The 23,307-nt window shown below is 41.7% G+C and overlaps 1 protein-coding gene across 8 annotated transcripts; it reads left to right on the forward strand.

Annotated features, from left to right (window-relative positions):
- Window positions 1–644: 644 nt before the first annotated feature.
- Window positions 645–23,100, forward strand: CD47 (CD47 molecule). Of its 8 annotated transcripts, none has more exons than XR_009743539.1 (12): window positions 678–776; window positions 4,382–4,732; window positions 5,976–6,023; window positions 8,089–8,178; window positions 10,340–10,441; window positions 10,839–10,931; window positions 11,494–11,589; window positions 13,724–13,816; window positions 15,293–15,324; window positions 17,512–17,641; window positions 18,304–18,331; window positions 20,686–23,100. XR_009743539.1 is itself a non-coding variant. In XM_061454405.1 (12 exons), the coding sequence occupies exons 1-11, from the start codon at window positions 731–733 to the stop codon at window positions 18,327–18,329; spliced, it is 1,002 nt and encodes a 333-aa protein (XP_061310389.1). In that variant the 5' UTR covers window positions 679–730; the 3' UTR covers window positions 18,330–18,331; window positions 20,686–23,100. The 8 variants fall into 8 exon arrangements, 6 of the variants coding, with proteins under 6 accessions (XP_061310388.1, XP_061310392.1, XP_061310389.1 ...); XM_061454405.1 differs by having other exon boundaries at window positions 679–776; window positions 17,617–17,641; XM_061454404.1 differs by lacking the exon at window positions 18,304–18,331 and having other exon boundaries at window positions 645–776; window positions 17,617–17,641.
- Window positions 23,101–23,307: the final 207 nt, after the last annotated feature.

The following is a 23,307-nucleotide window of genomic DNA, read 5'->3' on the forward strand; positions in this document are numbered from 1 at the left end:
TCTCCTCGCTTTTAATTGCAGGGCAATAACGGATCATTTACAAGCTCCTCATTCAGTGTTTTGCACCATCTTCACAGACTCTTCGTGGGGCCCGGCACCGGTTGGCCGTTGAGGGGAGCTGTGGGGAGCCGGCAGCAAACGTGCCGCTGGCCGGGGCAGGTTTTACACCGGGGTCGTAACGATGAGAACCGGGTCCGTTCTCCCCCCTGGCTTTTACCGGTAAGGGCCGTGTCAGGTGTTTAACGACAAACGCACCGAAACCGAAAGCGCCCGCCGCCCCTTCCTCCCGCCTCGTTAGTCAGCCATCTTATCCAGCCGTTACTCAACGCACGGCCTCGGCACTCGGAGGGGGAAACAAACGAGCCGCCATGACCGCGGAGCTCAAGCGGCCATGGGAAACACGTCCTCATAACGAGTTAACGGGCAAGGGCACAGCGTTGCGGGCGCCGCTACCGCGGGCTGCTCTCCTCTCCCGGGGCGACGGACACAAGCGGAGCAGCTCCCACCGGTGGAGCCGAGAGCCCCTCACCTCATCACCGCGCTGCGGGGGCGCCCAGCAGGGGCTCGCGTCGCCAGCCTCCGCTCCAGCGGCCGCAGCCAATCAGCGGCGGGGGACACCGCCTCCTCACGCGTACGCCCCGCCCCGTGCGGGGAGCCGCCCGCCCGCCCGCCCGTTGCGGCGACCAGCTCCGGAGGCCGAGGGGCTGCCTGGCCGCGCCGCCGCTCCGCCATGTGGCTGCTGCCTGCTTGGGTGCTGCTCAGCGCCGTGGGCGCCGGTGAGTCCTCCTCGTCCTCCCTCTCCCTTCCTCCTCCTCGTCCCACCTCTGAAGCTGGGCCCTCGGTACCGGGGCCTGAGGCACCCCCGTGCTCCCCCGCCGGGTTCTGGTGCCGGCGCCCCGGCAAGGCCCCGGGGCCGAGGTGGGGAGGGTTGTGCGGGCGGGAGAGCGGAGCCGCCTCCCCCGGTCCGCGCAGCCGTTGGGCAGGAGGGAAGCGGAGGGGCGGGTGCATCCTGGCGGCGGCGGAACGGGGCGTGGGGCGGCCGGTCCCGCGGAGGAAGCGGAGCGTCGCCTGCCCGCCCTGCTGCCGGGGTACCGGGAGGCTCCGGTTGTCCCTGGTCACCGTCGAGCAGCGACCGTGGCGGCAGGCGCGTGTGGCTGCGGGCGGATTAGCTGTGGCTTTCTATGCTGGGGGTGAAGGGGGGCTCCCTCCAGCCCTTGCCGCTTCCCTCGTTCTCCCGGTTTTGGGAATGCGTTGCTTCTTGCTGAAAGTGCGGGGGAGACGAGAGAGCAGCGCAGAGCTCCTCGTCTTGTGCCCGGTAGCGCTAGGGCAGCTTAGCTCGGTGTGCGTAAAGAACCAACGATGATCAAAGTGATTTGTATCGGGTTGACGGCATTCCTCGATCTTAAAAGTTTGGGTGCTACTGATGTGTAAATAACATCTCGAAGCTTGCGTGCCACTGATGTGTAAATGACAGCTCGCAACCTGACTTATGTTTAATGTGCCTCAAGAAGAAACTCGTTGGGAGGAGGGGAAGTTAAAACCCCAAACCCATAGCGTTTTCATTGAGGTGCAGATGCTGGATGTGCTCTTTACTGGCAAACCCCCTGTGTTTAAAGCTGACATTCAAATTCATGGCTGGGTTCCTGAATTAGCAGTAGACTGGCTTAAATGCTGAGTGCTGTTGCATGTTTTGTGGTCAGTGGGAAATGCAGGTGACCATCAGGCCGGGTTTAGCCAGTGTTGACATAATGTGCAGTATCCCCAGATTTGCCCTGCGTGTATCATTTGAAAGAGCCTTTCAATGGCAGCTTCACAACTCAGTGTTCTTCAGGAATAGCCTCTCCCAAACTGCTTAGTATAAGGCTCTTTTAAAATGGTCACTTTAATGAGACAAAGCTGATAGATAAACCATGAAAAGTTTGGGGCTAGTAGTCCTGCATGATTTGGGAACTGTTGCCAAAGGGTTCTTCTGATGACTTCCTCATCCCGTGAGAAAAAACGGCTGAAGCTTGTAGTGACGGTACCATCTATAGCGAAGTTGTCAAGTTCCCTTTAGGGGGATAGCAGCTATGCAGCCTCTTCCACTGAAGCAGTCATATTTGAAGAGGACTGATGCGCACATAGTGTGCGGCTTCTGTCGGTGCCCGTCTGCAGCCTGCTCGTTATTTCCCCAGCACTCTGCTGGTGGAGCAGTTTATATGCGTGCTTAATTGGCTTCAGGCAAAAACATGCCAGCTCTCATGAACTACACAACAGCAAAGTGGTGGAATCGGTAATTTACCAGCCCCCTGCCATTCTGTGCTAATACGAGGGAGTAAATTGTGGTAGATTGGTTTTAATTCCTTCAAAATGGCTGGGTTTTATTTGCTTTAGTAAATGTTTGGAAGCGTAGTTGCTTCCTTTAGTTGCGAAGCACCTTTCTCAATGAAATGGAGCCAGCAGTGAATGGATTCTTCTATGAAATATAAATGTGCTAGCTCTATGGTAGAAAAAACCCTCCAAATCCAAACAAAACACAAAACCTAACAACCCCACGCTCATAAACCGTTTATTGTGAAATAGCATTAAAATAAAACAGATGTGATTTCCCCCCCAGGAACTGTTGAAGCACTACAGCTTTTAACTGTGTGCATATGTTTTTTTATTAGGGCATCGTCTGAGGTTTGGCTACAGTTTGCCTTCGTTCTGCTTTTGTTACTTTCATTTTTTCAAGGTACAGTTAAAATAGTGCAACGCAGCAAATAAACCAGAGAATAATTCCTCCTTCATTGCAAAAGTGCTGTCATGCATAATATGCGTAGAGCCGGTTTATTATAAGCTTTTGATATTCAGTAGTAATCCAGTGACCCGTGTGAGAATACTAAAGCGGTGTTTCAAAGATCAGTGGTTTTTACATTTGATCTGAGACTCTGTGGCTGCTGCAAATAGTGACACAACTTGTACTGGGTTTTACTGGTTTTTCCCTTTCTCCCGTTTCCATAACTGAATTTAGTCAACAAATACCTGCCACGCTGCTGAGCTGGTTTATACCTGTGAATGCCAGTGTTTCCTCTGAAGTCACTGGAAATACTCCAGTTTGTAAGTGTGTGTGCTTACGGTATTAGCGGTTGTGGTCTTGTTTTACAGCACTTATCTTTGCCCATATTTGGGTTTATCAGTTGGATATAGTCAAGTGTTTTGCATGTTTAATGCCACCATGACTCTGGGGAACGATGACTATCAGGACAGCTATAAAACCAAGTTACAATTTCACGTAAGTGAGGAAGAATGTGGAAAAGATTCCAAGCCTTCATATTTTGCAGTTAAGCTAGTTTAATTAATCTCTCTCTTCTGGTTCCGGGTGCAATTTAAATACCGATGTTATCATTTTTAGTATTCCTAAAAACAGATGAAAGATCTTCATTTCCAGTAAAATCTCGGCATACAATGAGGTCTTTCTTGAAACAGTGGTCAGGCAGTACTGCTGTTTCAGAACTGTGCTGCAGTGTGGGAGAAAAAGGGTAACAACCAGCAGTGATAACTTAGCCCTGTGTTGTGGCGATTTTTCATTGCCTGCATTTGAATGGTGGCATTAGTATTGCTTGCAGTGGTTTATAATAGAGGTCGTTTATTGTTACACATTCTCCGTTTTCAGTTCTATTGTCTATATGCTCAAATACTGAGTCAGTAATAATCTTATTTAATACATGGTATTGTGTGTGCACCTCCTCTGTCAGAAAGGAAAAGAGAGAATTTGCAGGGAACCATCTAAACCTATGGGCATTTGGCTCCACCTTCAGAGGCAAGAAGGAACAAATGACAAACCTCTGTTGACTGAGCTGCCCTGCCAGCCTTCTCAGAAGCATATAAGTAGAATTCTTCCCTTGAAGAACTGTAAAAGATGCTTGCGTGGAGCTGATGCCTGGACCTCCCTTTTTACATACCCGTGGGATCAGCAAACATTTGACCATCAATGGGACAAGCTGTGGTTAATGTTATGTGCGTGCTTTGCAGAAGCCAGGCCTTAGTGCAGTATTCCTGCCTGTGGCATTCTAGGGGAAGTGTCCGAGTAAGTGGCAACCCAAAGCTTTTATTTCTTTTTTCTTTCTTTCTTTTGTTCTTGTTTTTTAGTTTATGATAGGCTGTGGTATCTATACATTAAATGGGTGTGAGAATGGCTTAAGTCTTTATAGAGGGACTGTGCTAGAATTAGAGTGATTATATAATTAATGCCTTTTTTTCCTCCTTCTGTTACTCCCTTAAAAGATGCTTCTTTTTGTGTGGTTTCCCTTGAGAGGTTGTCTCCTTTTCCCAAGTCACATGTTGTAATTATTTTTTCTTTCTTTCTTTTATTGTATATTAAGGAATAATTCTGAATGTGTCCATTTTTGTTTCTCTGTAGGTTCTGCCCAGTTGATATTTAGTGGGACAGATGTTGTTCAAAGAACTGACTGTAATAAAACTGTCATTTTACCTTGCTATGTGACTAACCTGAAGGAGAACAACACAAATGTCATGTTTGTGACATGGAAAAAACAAGGAAATATCATTTTTTCTTTTGATGGAAGAAAACAGGAGTTTTTCAGAGATCCCGAGTTTCGATCAGCTGACTTAGTATCTCAGGCGGATTTACCCAAAGGTATTGCCTCTCTGATGCTTAGCAGTGCAGAAGCAGCTGTTGGAAATTACAGCTGTGAAGTAACAGAGTCAAACAGAGAAGGAGAAACAAGAATTGAACTTAGAAACCACTCAGGTGAGTTGCCTGCCATTGTGTTAGAACCTGTTGAGAGAGAAACCAAGCGAAATCTTACAGGCAAGAGAAAAATCATGACTATGACAATGTATTACTTGAAAATAGGAAAACTGTACCACCCAAGACTTCTAACTTGAATGCTAATACGAGTTATTTTGTATTCAGTTATAGGGCAGTGCTTCTGTGGGGAAAGATCTGAACACATTTTTTGATTCTGTAATAACATCTAAAGATCATTTACATAGTCTCAGTATCTTTGTAATACTGATGTGAATATGACCATCACAGTGGCTGCAGAGGTCTTTTCTTTGAAGAATTGCTTCTTGGAATCTTTAGTGATGCTGGAAAAATTAACAGGCAAAACTAATAGGAATTCTATATAAGAACTCGAAAACTTGATCTGAAGATAGGCAGTTTTCTAGTGAGGTTGAAGATGCTGCTACTAGGTAGTAACTTGTAATGGGTGTCTAGCGTTAAATGTCATCTTCAGAAGGCAATGTGTAAAGTAGTGGTGACTAAGTGATAAATTTCTCATTTAGGGAGCTGTTTGACCTTATTTTGTCAGACGCAGCCCATGTGCTCTAGCTCCTCAGCTATTGAATAATGGGATCTGCTGTATATGTGCAGTCTGCCTAGCGTTCTGCAGCAGTGACGGTTTCGCTGAGTATAGATGTGTGCTGTTTATCTGTTCTGCTCAGGAGACTTGCCCCTTGCTTCTGGAAGGCTGCTCAGAAGCACTGAATGCATAGATGCGGAGTCTTACTCATGCACTGTAGAATTGCCCTAGGATATTCCTGCTGTTAGTTTTTGCATTAGTTATACTATTTTTAAAGCTCAGAGAGATGTTACTTCTGGCCTGCTGCAGACATCTGTGTAATTCACAGTTGGGTCTTACCCATATGCAGCAAATATGATCCTGAAGTGGATTGAGAGGGGCACAGATGCTGAGAGAGTGAGGATGCTTCAAAATCATTCAGTTCTTACAACACTGCAAAACAGGGGAAGAGGTATAGGCAGCTTCCTCCCTTCTCTTAAAGCTTCTTCATTACTCAACCGTATTGGACTGGTTTTGCTATTCAGTTTTAAGCTCTAGAAGAGGAAATGGTGCTTGAGGACATAGTAGAATTGGGTCCCATTTGCAAGCTTTACTGTTTTATTTTCACTTTGTTTAGAATGTTGAAAGCTGCATAAAGAGTACAAAGCAGGAAACTGATGTGGTTTTTTTTCTAATTTCATTTTCTAGTTGTCAGTTGCGGCGAGGAAAATACCCCAGCATCAAAGGAGATACGTGGTTGGTGAATTTAATAGTTGCAAGGTCACGTTAAGCTTGAAAGTGTACGCTAGGGAATGCAGAACTTAGTCTTGCGTTTGAAGGCTTAGGTGGAAGTAAACCAGTTGCTTGTTCTCTCTTTAACTTTTTGTGCATCGGTTTTGGGGTTTTGTTCCTCATTGCTCTAGAGAGACTCTTGAGATGGTAAGCTAAAAGAAGAAAGCGTAGCAAGGGAGTTTTGAAAAAGGTTAGTGAGGAGCAGAAATCCTGTACCAGTCCTCACTCTCTTGTTCCTGAGCAACAAATTCATGCTGCCACTGCTAATAGCTTCCAATTGCTGCTTTCACAAAGACGGTCTTAAAAGAGCCAACCGTTCTCCATCTCACTTCACAGAATTCTTGGATTCGCCTAGGAAGTGGGTAGCAGAGCGAGCAAGATTATCTGTGCCAGTGCCCTTGTCTTTGGGCATGCCCTTTCCTCATCAGTTATCTTCACAGGAGAGTGACAATAAAGTTTCCTTTTTTTCTTGTGTTTTTCTCATTTTCTCTTTTCTCACTTATTTTTTTCCTTTCTCCTTTTCCTCGTCTCTTCTTTTCCTTCTTCTGCCTTCTCCTCCTTGTCTAGAAGTCCATCTTGTTATTTTGGAACTGACTTCTTTATGTTGGCTTTCAAAATAATACTTTTCCTAGGAATTCACTGCTATAAAACACCAGAGTAAGGGAAATGTTTTGCCAGAAAAATGTGTTCAGCTGTTTCTCTTATTTGCATGTTGCATGTACCAGCAGTATTGCAAGCATTTCCATACCATAAGTGCTTTTAGACTCTGAGACTGGACCATACATGATTCCATGTCGCACGCTGAAGTCCTAGCACATACCAGGCTTCACAGCTGCTTGCTTTTTTTTGTGCATTGAAGTTAGAAGCAGAAGGGCTTCCTTTAAACAGTGCATTCAATTAGGCTTGTTTTGGCTGTAAGAAAGTTGGCAGATATTCCTGCATTTCTCTGCCTTTAGTAATATTCTGTGGTTGCCTTCCATGTATGTTGTAACCACAGTATCTTTTTCTGTGACCGCCTGCGGGAGGAGGAGAGGGGAAAGATGGGAATCTGTGAATTGAAAACTGTCTTCAAGGTGTTTAACTGGCATTGAAAGTTGAGGGATTGCTGCTTAATTTCATGTTTCCGGAGCTGCGGATACAGCCTTTAAATATGGAATAAGTGCAAGGGTTATGGACCTTCATGATGACTAGAAATTTCTGGAAGCAGGTGTGCAGGCAGAGGACCAGTGGCAAATATAATGTAAAAAATGAAGCCTTTGGATTCCACTGAGTGAGTCTAAATGAAGTTATGAGCAGAGATGCACGAATCGGCTGCATTTTCTAGTTCAGTGGAGATACTTTATATTAGAAGGTAGCTTACATGGTCTTACAGCACGAGTGACTGAACAGCCTAAGGCATCCAAGATGCAGGGGAAAAAAGGCTAAATGGATGATGGTGGGAGGACCTAAAATCACACATCTAGAAGTGTGCAATTTCTAACCTTAACAAAGCAATGTTTCCTTCTCATTAAGGTTAGCTCCTGTATTCCTTACTGCGCATCTGGGTTTCTTCAGGCATTACAGCAGTTGGAGATAGACCAGAATAGCTGGGGAAGCATCAATATCTTCTTGTCATTTGATATCAATTCTCATATCTTGCCTGCTTAGCCTGAATATACTGTTTTTCTGATCAACCGTGCTGTTTGTAGTACCACAAGCTAACTAGCTTGTATTGCCGGACAATAGCATAAACATATCCTCTGCTCTAGAGGAGGTTAAGACCTCCAGTTTAGAGAATGTTAGGGTAACTAGAAGTACTGAAAAAAAGAAACTAACTAAAGAAAGAATAAATAGGTTGTCTCAAACAAGATCAGAGTGAAAAATACATAGGTAGAACTCATAGCTTGCTTAGCCTGTTATAACTCTAACTGCTCAATACTGTATGTATTAGTTGGCAATGTAGAGCATAGCTGAAGAGGAGCCATAAAGGTAAGACTAACAACCTCAGTGTTTGTTTGCTTCCTACCATTTCTCTTTGCTTGTTCTCTAGGATCATGGTTTCTTCTAATGGAAAGGGCTATCATCATAACGTTACTATTCTTAGTTATTACTTTGTGTGCGGCTCAGTTAAGTGCTATTGGTAAGTATCGACTCTTTAATTCTTTGCTTTAATTCTTTGCAATTAATGATTTGCCATAAAGATTTATCTTAAAATTACATGTATACCTAAAGGCATCTGTGTAAGATGAAAGATGGTGCTTACATCTGAAAGATGTGTGGTAGAATTGTTTCAGATAATACACAGAAAGGTATAGGACTGCTTTGTCAGGTATATTGGCTTTTGGTTTGCTCTAGAATTCTCTCCTGATCATCCTTGCTGTTATTTACTGTCATTTTGGGGCTTGGTTTTGGCATGAACCACCTGACACCATGAGAGAGTTAACTTATATACAGTTCTCAAGGTAGTTCCTAATAAGCAGTGTTACTTACAGGCTTTTGTGCTGCATAGTCTTCCATTTCCTTTTCAGAGAGCCTTGTGCTCACAGTGAGCTACGTGTTCAGGACACATAGCATACATTTCTGGCATCAAGCTGTGAAAATGCTAGTCTGACATAGAATATGCAGAGTTTGGGACCTGTGAACTCAGAATATGAACTCTTCAAAAACATGGGTCGTGGGGCTTCAGCGTGCCACAGTCATGCCATTGTGGATGCAGGCTCTGTGTTGTAAAGGGGTCTAGCCCTAAGCAGTGGGATCTGGACCAGCCTGCTCTGTTTGCTTGGAGGTCAAGGGTTGTTTTCTGGGGTTAAGGCTTTTAGCAGCTGTATGTCTTTATAGACAAAGATAGGACGTGCAGCCTAAAGGGTCTGTGTTTAGAGCTGGTCTGCCATGAGGTGGTGTTTCCGCTGCCAGTACTGTTGGAAGCTGTGAGCTTTTTTGCATGTGTGTAATTTTTGTGGGGTATAATTCATAACATCTACTGTCATTGGTTAGAATAAGGAAGCTTTATTTCACTGTTGGTTCACCATAACATTATTGAATCATGAGAAACAGAAGCATGTTTCATTTTACAGTCATAAAACCAGTATTAGAGAAGGATGGTCTTTTCTTAATATAAAATTGTTCACTGGTCTTTTAGCACGGGCTGAATTGTAATTTAACGTGGCCATTAATTATTTTATTCAGTGTTTTCAGAGGCAATACATCCATCAGTGTCAAGACACCCTCAGATGTGCTTTATACCAGTCTCCAACACTGTGCAGTGTAGAGTGTGCTTTATGGCCTAGTTTTTCAGATGGTTCCCTGTGGTGCAGTTTGTTACATCAGCCTTTGATGTAGGGTTTTTTTTCAGTCTTTTCCAATTTGTAGACTTCTAAAACGATAAATTCTGCTTGGAGTTGAGGCCGTAAGAAATGGAAAGAAATTGCACCCAGTGTGATTTATAGTAATCACATATTCACATGTATCACATATATCAATAATAATTCCTTTTATTACCTTTTCATGAATGTCTGAAAATGTAGTGGGACTCTTCAAGGGTCCATCCGTGAGCAGAGGTTGAAAACTAATACGTGTTTTTAAAATGCCAGTCCATGTAAGTGGGTTGCTAATTCTGGATATGCTCCACGTTTTTCTTCTTGAAATTTCCTACAGTTATTTGCTTGCTGTTTGTGATTACCAATTTCAACATATATCAAGTTGGTGGTATATTAATTTTCAAGCTTTTGGAGCAAGAGCTGCCTTTTTTTGTCTTTGTTTTAGCAGAGTATAAGGCAGAAACGAATACAGTTTATTATGATGATGTATTTGTACTGTTCCTTCTTTTCTGAAGACTACTAAAGTGCTGCTGCTTTGAAACCCTCCACTGGAATCAACCATTTCTGAGATGGCTGCTGTTTAGCAGTGCACTTTTACTGAAAAGTAGTCTTGTCTACAGCATCTGAACGTGTAGGTCATCTTATACCTGCTCATCTTCAAAGTATTCTGGTGAGATGGGAATCCTGTTCCCTTGGGGACAGAGGTGATGCAGCTGAGTTCGCACAGTGTCACAGGGAAGAGAATTAAACCTGTAATTTCTGAGTCCCTGTCTGACACTCACCTGGGTAACAGATTCACTGCAATGTTATTTATAAGTGATGCATCTCCCTGGATTAACCTGCGCTGTGTCCCAAAGTTACTGTGATAACTTACCACCTGGATTTTATAGAAGGGTGGAATAAGAATCTTAATCATCAAATCTGTGTGTTTTAGTAAGAGAATTATGCGTGTCTGATTGTTCTCCTCTCTGTTTTGTCTTCAAGTATTAAAATATGAAACTGTACCTCAGAAGAAAACGGGCATTATTGTAGCAGTCGCCGCCTTCGTAGTTGCTGCTGTTGTAGGCACTGTTCTTTTTGTCCAAGGTAAGTGCATTAAAATTGCCTTCCTAGTTGAAGGGAATAAGAGCACCAGTGAACCTCTTCCACGCAGTTGTAGGGAAGTTAATACCGCTTCTTATTTGCTGTCTACTAGTTTTAAACTGAAAACAAAAAGGTAATAATTACAGAACACAACAGAATGAGCATTGTGGATGTCAGGCCCTCAGGTAATCACAGGGGGATACGGACACCCAGTTTAGTTCTATTTTCTGTCCTGTTACTTTGGGTGAATATTAGGAGCTGGGGGGGTGACTTCTGGTGCATCACTGACGTTTTTTTTCTGCACCCTAAAAACTCGATCCTAATGATTTACTTTTGATGCTTTGTGCTTTATTCCAGTCAAGTACTTTTGTTTTACTGATTTCCATACAAATGTTTGCAGATGGCTATACTGCACAGAATCAAGCTGGCCTTGGCCTGATTGTAGTCCCTGCTGTGATTTTGGTACCGCTTCAATATGTTATGTTTGGAATCGGTGAGCATTTATTTATTCACTAGCTCAAGAATATACTGATATTAAACCTGAGTGCCTTTTCTCTCTATCACATGATCTGCATACTGCTTTCATTTTCATAAATAGGTGCTACAATAGCATCCTGGATTCTTGACCTTCCTAGTATCTCAGAACAAAATGTTTAACCTGTACTTGTTTGGCTAAAATGCTTCAGGGAAGAAGTGTATAAGTTACCTGCTTGTAAAATGAGATTTGGGGTAGGACATCCGAGTGATTCCTGCTCTTCTTTCCTGGGTCTTGGGGCTGGGATGAGCAATTAAGTTGTTTGTATGTGTTTAGTTTTTTCTGCTTGTGGTTTATTTATAAACTTATTTCTATAGACATAAATGTTTATGTGTCTGTGTATACATATAAAAGCCCCGAGTGACTTGCAGTGACTTGTGAGTTTTGTTATTGCACTGGCTGGCTGAGCTTGGAATTCAGGAGAACCTGTTTCCTAGCTTGATAGAAATTATCTGTCTCTTGTGTTTCTGTAGTTCAACTTTCCAAGTTAAAATTCTCTTTCTCCTTCTGTCTTTCCCAGTCTTTGATAGCCTACCACAAGCAGCATTTGCCCTGATAGGTTTGCACGTTCTTGGCTATGTAATTGCTGTGGTTGGTTTTGCACTGTGTGTCTCAGGTAAGCAATTTATATTCTGTAAAAGTGTCTTTTTCCTTTTGCCTATACCTGGGATTTCTTTAGCACTAAAATGCTGTGCAGATGGCTTCACTCCATTGAGTGTTAGCGAGGTACTTCTGTAAATGTACTTTAGGTTTACTGTGCTAACGCTCTTTTATCTGGTGAAAGAAGAATAGCCTAAAAGTAGTATTACGTATATTGGTTTCATTAGTACGACCACATCCAGCATGACTGTGTTCTATGAGCAGTTGCTTTTTAAAGCAGGAAAGAACAGTTAATTAATTGTGCAACAGTTAATTCCCTGAGGAGTCACCTGAAACCACCACTGAGCTTTATTGCTGTTATTCTTACTGAGGCCTGGGGTACTTAGAAACTAAACTACTCGAACGATTTTCTCATGTTCAATGAATAAATCAGAAATCCCTTGTTAATCTCTGCGACTGATAACTGAGTTGCTAGGAAACTAATACCATTGAAACAGCCTAAGGAGGCAGATGCAGAGGCAGTAAACTTGGAAGCATTCTTCAGACTGTTCTAAGTCTGGTTGTGGCTGTCATTCTGTTTCAGTGCTGAAAACCAGTTGCTGTTTTGAAGGAACACAAATTACACACTGCATACAGTGATACCTCTTCTCCCTGCCTCTACCTCCTCCTTTGTTCTCTGCCTGCTTTCCCCTCTACCCATGAAAAAACCCCGCAACAGAGAAAAGGGTGAGCACAGGACTAGGCATCCTTGGTAGTATGTTTAGTAGTAGAATACATACTAATGCTCATTGGAAAAACTTTAACCCCCTGATTTTGTTTCATAGAGACGTTCTTCATTTTAACCATTGATTTGGTTGGGTAATTCACAGAATCATAGAATAGTTAGGGTTGGAAAGGACCTTAAGATCATCCAGTTCCAACCCCCCTGCCCAAGGCATGGACACCTCACACTAAACCATCTCACCCAAGGCTTCGTCCAACCTGGCCTTGAGCACTGCCAGGGATGGAGCATTCACAGCTTCCTTGGGCAACCCATTCCAGTGCCTCAGCACCCTCACAGTAAAGAACTTCTTCCTTATATCCAGTCTAAACTTCTCCTGTTTAAGTTTTAACCCGTTACCCCTTGTCCTGTCACTACAGTCCCTAATGAAGAGTCCCTCCCCAGCATCCCTATAGCCCCCCTTCAGATACTGGAAGGCTGCTATGAGGTCTAAAATTTATTTATTAAACACTCTTTCTCCTTGAAGTGGTTTCTAAAGATTTGTCTGTTCTGGGTGACATTTCGGTGGGGTTGTGATTTGAGTTCAGTGCTTATTGTTTAGTATTCACTGAAGTATTTGTAAGGGGCACCTGAGTGTTGTCAAATGTAATAGTAAAATAAGCTGATGGGAGATTTCTGGTGAACCTCTAGAGTCATGTGAAATGGAAAATGGTTTTACTATGTTCTCAGATGGAAAGTGTTCCTGGTTTTTCAGGGTGACCTTTTCAGAGGTCAGGCAAGGTAGATGGTACCTGTATTTCTGGAAATTAAGCTCAGTGACCCTTACGTGTCAGTAGAAATAGCTCATCTTAGGTGGAGCTCACAGGTAGTTGAGATGACTTCAAGCCACTGGAAACAAGGATCAGAGGATGAGGAGTTTCTGTGGAGAACTAGGGTTAGTTTGAATAGCCTGCTCCTGCTCTGTGGTACCCCTGTATACTTGGAGCATCCCTGTTACCTGTGGTGGATTTGCCTCAGAACTACCCTCATAATCTGGTCCCTTCCCATTTTTTATCCTGTTTTATTAGTAACAGTCTTGTATTCTGTAATTGAATGTAGTTACAGTTCAAAATAAGTGGGATTGAAGATGTAAATTTGAAATAAAATTAACAGAAGAATGTTGTCAGTTGCAGTGAGTGGCAGTAGAATAGCTAAACTCTAATAGAATAGTACAGCTAAGCAGGATGAATCAGTGAATGCCTCTGTATTGTTAAAGAATACATACATAAAAAGGAAGATGGGGAAATAGTTTTGGGATAGCTTTGAAAGAGAAATGAATCATGTCTGCATTTATCAGGTGTATTTATTTTAGTGTTCACTTCATGTGCAAATAGAAGCTTGTGCTTTTACTTGTGTCAGATAATAGTTTATTTTACCCTGTTTTTAACAGCCTGTCCTCCATTACATGGGTCTGTTGTGATTGCTGGCTTAGCTATTATGGCCATTGCAAATTTGCTTAGTCTGGCTTACGTGTTTATTATGGGTAAGTAGCACCTAATATTCTGCATTATTTTTTTTATTTTTCTTTTTTAGCATCTAAATATTCAGAAGAACAATTTTTTTCTGTTTTACTTTCAGAAGTAGACACAATTTATTTGAACATGAGGTGCAATTTCACAGTTACCTAGTTCAATAAATTACTGCAAAGTTGCCTGTATGGTTTGGCTATGTTTCATAAAGCCTGTGGGCAGTCTTTGAGTAAAGAAATTTACAGCTTATCACAATAAACTGTTTTGAGATCAACACAGACAGGTTTCTTAAGGAAGAGTGTTTCAACTGTAGGATGGATGCTGCTGTTTAATATCTGCAGTTTCACAGCTGGCTGGCTGAAGCTTAGAACGGAGAGAGAGCAAATGGATTTCAGGAGTTGTCTGCACCACCCCATAAGCCATTCTACACAAAGGCTTATCAAAATACAAATGTGAAGAAGCAAAATCTGCCTAGTGATTTCCACTGGTTAGAGGCAGGTTAAAATAAAAGAGTGATTTGAATGCACACCTTTCATTTTAGTGAATCCTGGTCTATCTTGTGCTTAATGTTAAAAGCCAGGAGCAAAGAATAGCAACACTTTGTTTCAGAAACTGGTCTGTTCACCAGATATCAAAAAGGTGAGAGATTTAAAGGTAAAAAAGCCAGTCATGCCTGCTAAATAGGCAAAACCCATGGTAATGCTGTGTGATTGGAGTGCTGGCGCACCACAGCGTAACATTATGTGGACTTTACAGCTTGGGTCTGAGAGCAGAGGGACTGTTTGTTTCAAGCTGTGCATGAAGGCTCTTCAAACAGCCTTATTAGATTGGACACAGAACCTTGCAATTCAGGGTACATTGCTTCCAGACACAAGCTGATGTGTATGCAGTCAGTGCTGTCCCTATGTCTGCACTGAGCTATGCAGTCTTCCAGGTTTAGTATGTGCACACCATGTCTGAGCATGATCCAAAATGATAGACAAGGAGGATTTCTAGTGAAGAAGAAATTAAGGCAGAATGCCTGGTATTTGGTATCTGAGGTAGATGAAGATGAGTCAAAAATGTGAGAGACCTGAAGCAAACCTTTTTACAGCAATACAAACAACTTACTTTGGGGTACTCATCTGTACAACTTTGTGCTAATGTTCTGCATTAATATTGCATTTGTATTCTGATTATGCTGGCTGAAGAAGTCAAATGTGACTGCTGGGGTGGATCCCAGCACACCAAAATAATCACAAAGAACGGTGTGTAACATAATTCATTTTTACAGCTGAATGGATGAGTGAGACAACTCACAGGCTGTATGTGACAAGATTATTTAGTTCCTAAGCAGGGGAGTGCTCAGAGGCTTTAAGAACTTGCAGGTCATCATATTGAGTAGTGTGGATAACAGAAGCTTTGGGTTTGAGTGTTGCTTCTCTATCAGATACTGTTATTTGCTTGACATTTACTCATTTGCCTGGTCACTTTTTCTGTAATTATTTTAGGTTCCAGAATGAAAGATCATCCTCGTCCAGGGGTAAGCTTAAAATTAATAAATTTGGGGTGACTAGATGGCTCAGGGGATTGTAGTGAGATACTGAACCTTTCTTCACTAGTTCGAATTCAGACCAGGTTGGTAGCAAGCAAAAGTTCTGGCTGTGTAACAGATGTCTAATGTGGAGTGAGTTGGTGGTCTTCATTGTCCCTATTGAGTGTGTCTATAGTACTGTAATTGCCACCCTTACCTAACGGCTACACTGACTGTTGTGCCCAAATGGAATTTCAAGGGCTGTCACAAAAAGGTGGTGGATGTGAAGGGAAGTTTGGTGTTCTTTTACAATGCACTTTCACGTGAATTTATAAAGACCTTTTGCTCACCTTAATGAAGATGCTTTTCATTAAGCTGAGTGCAAAATACCATTGAATTTTTTTCATCTAGGTGGCCTATAACAAACACTAAGGGTTTGGGTTTTTTTCCTATTGTCTTTTACACCAGAACCCTTTAATTTTTAATTCAGTGTTATTTAATATTGAATTCCCAGCTATATTGATGCTGCAGTCTTGATCTTTTTATCTTATTTTCCTGTAATGCCCCTTAATTTGCTGAGACCGTCTGAAAGCCGAATGTCTGTCTTTAGGTAACACAGAACAAATGGAAAAGCACTTTGTTAAAGAAGGCTTTTCAGTCAGTTGCTTTGAATTCTAGAGTAATCGTTCCTAAAGCAGTAATTTTCACAGGCTTAGGCAGTGCTTTCTGGTGATCCATGAATGTGAACTGCCTGATTGCTGGCGTTCTGCAGAAGCAAGTGAAGAGGCACATCTGAAATAGCAGTAAAATCTCCTTGTAGCAGGGGAGCATGGCGAACACTGTCACTCCATTTCTTGGCTGGCAGCCATCATTTGAGGCACATTTCCAGGTCTCCTCTTCAGTCTGGAGCCTGAGACCCAGCTGTCGAAGAAAGATGGTTTCTAGCAGTGGGGAGGAGAGCTGAATGCAGATAGATAGGACAACAGAGATGTATTACTTTCTCTCCTTTGCTTTTTCTCATCTATTTTAATTTTAAGGAACAGTTTTCTGATGATTGCTCTCTTATTTATGAAAGGAATATAAGTGTGTAGAGAAAAAGGAAAGGTTCACAAAGTTAACTGTTACAAGAATGAGCCAAGAAGTGCATTACAGATACACTTCTTCCAAAACACTTGCCTTTGTATGACGTACATGTGCTTACTTGAGAATGGAAGCAATCAGGGCAAGAGGAGATTCGTTTTGTTTAAAGTTAGTTTTTGGTTGTAAGTAAGCTTTGAAATGGAAACATCACGGAACTCCATTCTCTCCATGAGCTCATCTCTTTATGCTGCAGCAAGGATTTCACAAGTAAAGAAATAGGCACAACTTACATGGTAGTGAATACTGTGTTATTCTCTGAATCAGAGACAAGAATGAAGTCAAAAGAAGTTTATAAAGCTTAGTGGTAATTGGAAATCTCAGTCACTGAAAATAGCAGAGGGTCAGATACGGAGGAATTCAGGTGCCAATAATTCATGCCCATGAACTTCTGGAAGTTACGGGGACCTACTGAAAAATGAGGTGGTTTAATATGTGGCTCATTTGCATTAAGGGCTGTTCAGCATATATTGCTATTCTTTGAGGCAGTAAATAGGTGTTATTTTGAAAGTATACTTTGATTCTGTGTAATCTAAAGACTATGGAAGACGTAATAACAGTGAAGTGCTTCATTTTGACACTGGGGCACACTCACAAAACACTGCTTTATCTTCTATTGAGCCTGAGAGGGGGAAAAGGGGCCTCTTTTGCAGTCTGCCATCTTAACCCATTACTGGTGTTTTTTAATCTTTAACATTTCTGTAGATTGCATGCGGTGTTTCTGATGGGTGTCTGCCAGACTAAACACGCAACCGTGGTGTATTTCCTTTTGAGAAACACTGTTGGAATACACTCCCTTGATTGCATGGCTACTATTCCTTTTAGTCATGCTGCTTTAGTACTAACCTTGGAGCACCTCACAGGATAAATCAGTTAGGTGTTAGAGCTTGCGAGTAGTATCTGCATGCGTTTTGCTGCCACCTACAGGTATTTCATCGGAGATAAACCATATTCTGGGGGAAAAAGTGAATCTGGAGAATGCAGTTACTGGTTGATGTAATGTCTTTCAGAAGCCTAGTCATGAATTTTATTAACGTCCAGCTTTCTTCGTTTTCATAGAATCACTACTTACTGTATATGTCAATTAGAGTAATTTAACTGTGGCGAGCCAGAAGTAAACATGAAGGCTTTTTATACATATATATATTTTTAAATGTTTTGCAGAAAGCTGTAGAAGAACCACTAAATGGTAGGTGATATTCAAGGCTTATCTTCTAATTAAGGGATTAAGTATGGAAAAAGGTCACAAAATAATTGTAGCTCTCAATACAACAGCACTGAGATGGCAGATCGGTATGTCAACTAATGTGCTTGCGTGTGTTAGTGAGAGTTTGATCTCCTGATAAAATTATGCCTGCAGCTCCAGACTCCCTGTTCTAACGCTGCTGTGCTTGCTAGCCAGTGGCATTGTTTGACTGCTTTAGGCCCAGTCTAATACCAGGATATTATGTCCATCCGCTTTGCTTTGCAAGAAGTTCGACTTCTAAGTGGAAAAGAGGCACAGGTCTTGAAAGTTGATGTTAATTCTTCTTCATAAGCATTTATCTTGGTGGAATGCTTATGATCATAGCAAAATTTATCCTTGTCACTCTGTTCTTTTCATATTGCTTTGGGTTGGGGAAACTCCAGCATGGTGTTGGGAAACTCTGATAGTGCTTAAGATTGGGGAAATTAATATGGGGAAATAGACTGAATGTTATTTAGCTTTTTTCTTTTTGCTATTCTGTTCACTAATTGGCATGCTGAGTAGTAGCAAGTGCTAACCTGAATTTTATAATTAATCTGAATATTAATTATGAAGCATTTCTTGCTGTTTTGCTCATTACTAACCCATTTGCTTGGCTTTTAAAGATGCAAAAGGAGTGATGTTAGAATGATGGTAAGTCCAAGTATATCTCCAGATCCTTGTTTTCATTAACATGTACGTGGGGCTTTTGATGTTTGTACCAGTACTACTAATATGGTAGCATTTGAAGGACAGGGTTCAGTGCAGGTACTGTTTTTATTCAGCTTATATTTCATTGAAAAGAAAGAATACATATTTTCTGTATTACGCATGGGGAAGAACGTGTGTTTCTAAGCAGTGAAGAGGATGAGTCAGAACTATTAAATAGTATGTTTGTGATCAAATGTGGGAAAGGCAAATAGTTTGTATGCTTTAAGTATTTAAGATGGATGGTCTGTTTCCTTGGTGGTGGGTTGTGCTTGGGTTTTGTTTTGGTGGTGGTCTTTGTTGATGTTAATGTAACTAAGGCTTCTCTGTGTATTTAATTGGCGATCTCCCATGGAAGTTCACAGGAAAGGGGGTTGAAAGTAGGCTTTCTCTACCCCTTCCCCCTTTAGATGTTATCTACATTCTCTGGATTTTGTTAGATTGTATTACAATCAGATTTCACTCAATTTTATTATTTGTTTTAGGGTCAGATAGGAAGTGTTTAAAAACAAACAGAGCTTAAGCATCTTGATTAAAATTTAAGAACAGCTTAAATAACTTCAGTTTCTGTTTGAGAAACCTGCATTCTGATCTTCTAATGGAGCACTGTGACTTCTGCCCATTGGATATTCTGTATGTTTAAACATCTACCAAGCACAGTAATCAGAGATGTATTATTTCAGTGTCCTGGCCTAACTTAAGCTTTCTTCTGATTTAAACTGTCCTTAATGCTGGGATTAGGCCTTTTTGATTTTTCTAATGGCCTGTAAGATTGCAACATGTACTACAGGTAGACTCCTCATTTATAATACTCCATGAAATGAGAGGGACTGTGTTAACTTGGCCCCAGGTTTCCAAGCTGGCACCTAAATTGGGTAGCCAGGTTTGCAAAGTTTCTTGCTTCCTGCAGCTCATAGCCATCAAAGAGTAGCAGAATTTGCCTGGCCACATTGCTCTCATTGAAGATCTTGTATTCTAGATTAGATGCTCAGGTTTAAAAAATAAAAGTCTTTTATTGATTCTTTTCTATTCAGAAGCTGTATTTCTTTTTCATGGGAGTAGGATAAAAGAGCACTTGTTGATGCTGTTGGTATTTGGGTTTCTTCCTGGAAACTAAGCTTGTCATGAGGTATCCCTAGACCCTTAGCATAGTCCTCCTGCGTCAAGTTATGAAGTTTTGCTTGTCAGGAGTAAAGTCACTCTGAATCTGTACTTCAGAGTGTTAATTTGCTTGATGTATTTTTATATCATGCCACTTCTGGAAGGCATGAATTGACGATGTGACAATAAATGAGGTACGAGTTAGACCTAATTGGGAAAAGGTGCGTTAGTTGATGTTTTAAAACAGGCTTCCCTACAAATAGCATGGGTTTATGTTTCTATGTGATTCTTCCAAATACACCATCGTATTATTTTCTAAACCAATAGGGATGCCAGCACTTTTGCAGTTTCTCCTAAATGTGTTGATAAATGTATACCACTTAGTGCAATGGGGAGTGGGAGGTAGGTCCTGCTTGTTTTTCTAGGCACTGGCTTGGGATCAGGAAGCAAATAGGTATTTGCCAGTCTATTGCGTTGAAAACTGACCAGAAGAGAGATAAGTATGGGATCAGTACAGTTAGCACATGCTGAAGAACAAGGTAGAGTTTTGCTTGGAGATCCAGTTTTAAGTAAGTTGACTGTTTCTTCTTAGGTCTCGTTTAGTCTTATAGAAACATGCCTCTTCTTGTAGTGCTGAGGTGGAGCTTCCAAAAGCCCAGGAATCACTAATTTTCCATTTCATTTTGACCTTTAGGGTGGGTTTAGAAATCTGCTTTTTGTGCCCTGAAAGATGGCTCCTAAAAACAACAGAAGGTTTTGCAGATGAGGGGCATGGGCTCTGACTCGCAGGCTGGAGGCAAGAGCCTTCTGAGCTGAGCTCTACCTGCTTTGTTAACCTTCCCTTGAAAGCTCACACACACACACACACTGAGGGTGGAGATGGGTCAGATGCTGAAGCACACTAACACAGAAAATAGTGTGTGAAAGCGAACCAGCGTTAGGAGTGAAGACAGGATGGGTCAGACAGCTAAATCTGGGAGCTGCTACAGCTGATTCCAGGTCGTGAGTCGGAGCTCCAGGACAGCATCCGCTCTTTCTGTTGTCGAGAGGCTGAAACATCGCTTACTCTTAGTGCCATTCAGCATCAGCGCTGAGTGTGCTTTCGGAGTTTGAGATAGAAATAGGTCATTTTGTAAGCTGGAAGCACAAAATGTTGCTGCCCTTCCCAGACAATCTTTCTGTCTTTCTTTAATTCACAGAACTGCAGAGCAATGTGATATATGAAAAGTACACCGTTGTTGATACACCGTGGCCTTGAAGATGCACTACTCAACGAGAAGAAATTCAGGAAACTAGTTGTTTTGCATGTGTGGCAAAAGTGCTTTTGATATAAATGAGGTCATTTTATAGTCACAGCAGCTGTAGCAAGGAACATGTGTGTTTGCCCACACGTGATCTTTCTTTCTTTTGTTATGGTATACGTGGGATGTTTGAGGGTGAGCATATGAAAAGCACTGTTTGCCCACTGCAGGGTCTCCCTGCAGGAATCCTTAGTGGTATTATTTTCAAAAGCTATCATTAGTCACTGCTTTGATAATGGGCCTGCTCGGCCCACAGATTGCAATACCATTTAGACTATTGTTTTCCTTATTTGTGTGCATGGGCAAGGTATGGTCATACGTCTATGATACAAGCAGGAAATCAAGACTGTACAAATACATCTTTTTTCTGACATTCAGCAAGACTTTTATATTAAAAAAAATAAATGCTTATACACAAAGTTCCATCAGTACAAAGTTTACTCCCAGCTCTCCTTAAGTTAGTAACTGGGTTCTCCTGATTCCACAAAACAGTAGTGTTCCTCTCTATGGACAGTAGTCGTGTGTGCTCTGGTGGCCAATATTTTAGTCCAGTGAGAGAGTTCTCTGTGCCTCTTCTGTATTCTTTGATGAGAAACTGCTCAGCTGTTGGAGCCTAATTCAGCACTGGGATTATGGAGCACAGCAGCTAGTAATTTTCATGCTGAATGTGGTTCTTGTGTGTGTTCATGTCGTGTGGTGTGTGGTACTGGAAGCAACTTCAGGCTTTCTTAACTCAGTGAATTTGTAAAAGTCATGGATGCTTCATAAAAATAGGAGTTGTCCTATTTAGTGTATATTTGACAAGAGTTTTAAAATCTTGTTTTGGAAACCAGGAGCTATTTCATTTCTGACCCAAGTTTGTGATGCTGCCGTTATATCACAAATAGATAAAATAGAAAGTAAGTAGGAGGAGCTGATGAGAAGCGAGGAGGCTCAGTTTCTGTATATATGTAAGTGGTACAGTTAAAAAACCATTTTTTTTTTCTAGGACTTGCACATTCCATGAGATTTTACCACGTTTTATAACTGTTTTCAGAGCTGTTCCAATGCAGTTGGCTTCTCTTGGGCTTCATGTATACTTTGTAGAAATCTTGACGCTGTCTCCTTTTCGTACTAAGGGAATATCTTTCAAAGGCACACACAGTTTTCTCCTCCTAACAATTAAAAACTTGGCTTGGAAAGCTCTTACCAAACAGTCATGTGAAAAAAAAATCCATGTCTTTAAAGATTTTTGAGTAATTTGGCACCTCTGGATGTGGATGTTACGAGCTAAGGTTCATATCCACGTTTGGGTGCGTGTTGCAGGGGTTCTGGTCTCTGCATATTGAGCTCCAATCTGGGTGCAGACACCTTGCATCAAGAATCCAACAGAATAAAATTGAGGTATCTGGTTGTACAACACTGACTCTCATGAACAGCCCTCTTGCTAGGGCTGCAGGAGTGAACAGCTTAAAGCAGCCCACGGTCCAGCCCTTGCTCAGGTCAGTGGAATTGGCCACAGTGAAGAGGGTTGTTAATGTGATAAAATGTTAAGAAGCGTGTATGATTTACACTTTGCTTTCATGACTTTAAGTCTGTCAGTGGGAGTATTCATCTAAGATTTGAGCTCCTATGTATGAATCTTGATACAGACTTTTCCATAATCACAGCAATCACTACCTAAAGAAAGGGAGATTACTCTCCATTAACAATTCAGTATCAGAATTGACCTGATTAAGTACCATGCAGAGCTCCCTCTTTATAACTAGTGATTTCCTCTGGCGAGCTGAAAGTTGAGCAGTTGAGGAATAAAAACCAAACCAACTGGAATTATATTGTGGTATTCTGCCTTATAAAAACCATTGTGTATAATAGCTTTATGTTAACTTCTGTAAAGCAGACTGCGCTACAACCTGTTTGTGTCATGGTGGGATGAGGCCGAGCTGTTACTAAGCGTTACTGAAACAGGAGGAGCTCGATGGCTGGGTACAGGCTGCAGGAGCAATTGCCCCACAAATGGGAGAAACCCACTGTCCTGTTGTTGTGCTAAGGGCTCTGCTCTGGATTTCACGTGGGTACAGATGTACAAGTGAGCGTTTAAGAAGTCACTGATAACACCCAGCCTTTTCCCACCAGTATTTTCAGACCAAAGTTGTTCATAACTGTATGCTTCCATTCGTGAGTGTACGTGTGTATATATAAATATATAGACATTTTAAATATCTATAGCTCTATAGTCTTTACCCAAGAAAATGTTTTTATTTATGAATCATGAAACAATTTTGTAAATATTGTGCTAATATACTTAAAAAAATAAAGTCATTTTAAGTTGTTTTTGTGATTTTTTTTCTTGTTGCTCTCACACAGCTGCTCTGTTTTTCCCTCCTTTGTACCCTCTCTGCCCATGGTTTGCCTATCGGAATGTCTTCAGTGTAACTTAGCCTGCTGCAGAGGGTGTTGGCTGGGGGTTGTTGGTGTTTCTCCTTAAAATAACCATCCAGTTGGGGAAGAAAGTATGTAGATTGCTCTCTAATAACTTCT

The sequence above is a fragment of the Pezoporus flaviventris genome, unplaced genomic scaffold (assembly GCF_033815535.1).
Source record: "Pezoporus flaviventris isolate CSIRO_AGI_PZ_B2104156 unplaced genomic scaffold, CSIRO_AGI_Pfla_v1 ptg000015l, whole genome shotgun sequence".
Classification (NCBI taxonomy): Eukaryota; Metazoa; Chordata; class Aves; order Psittaciformes; family Psittacidae; genus Pezoporus; species Pezoporus flaviventris.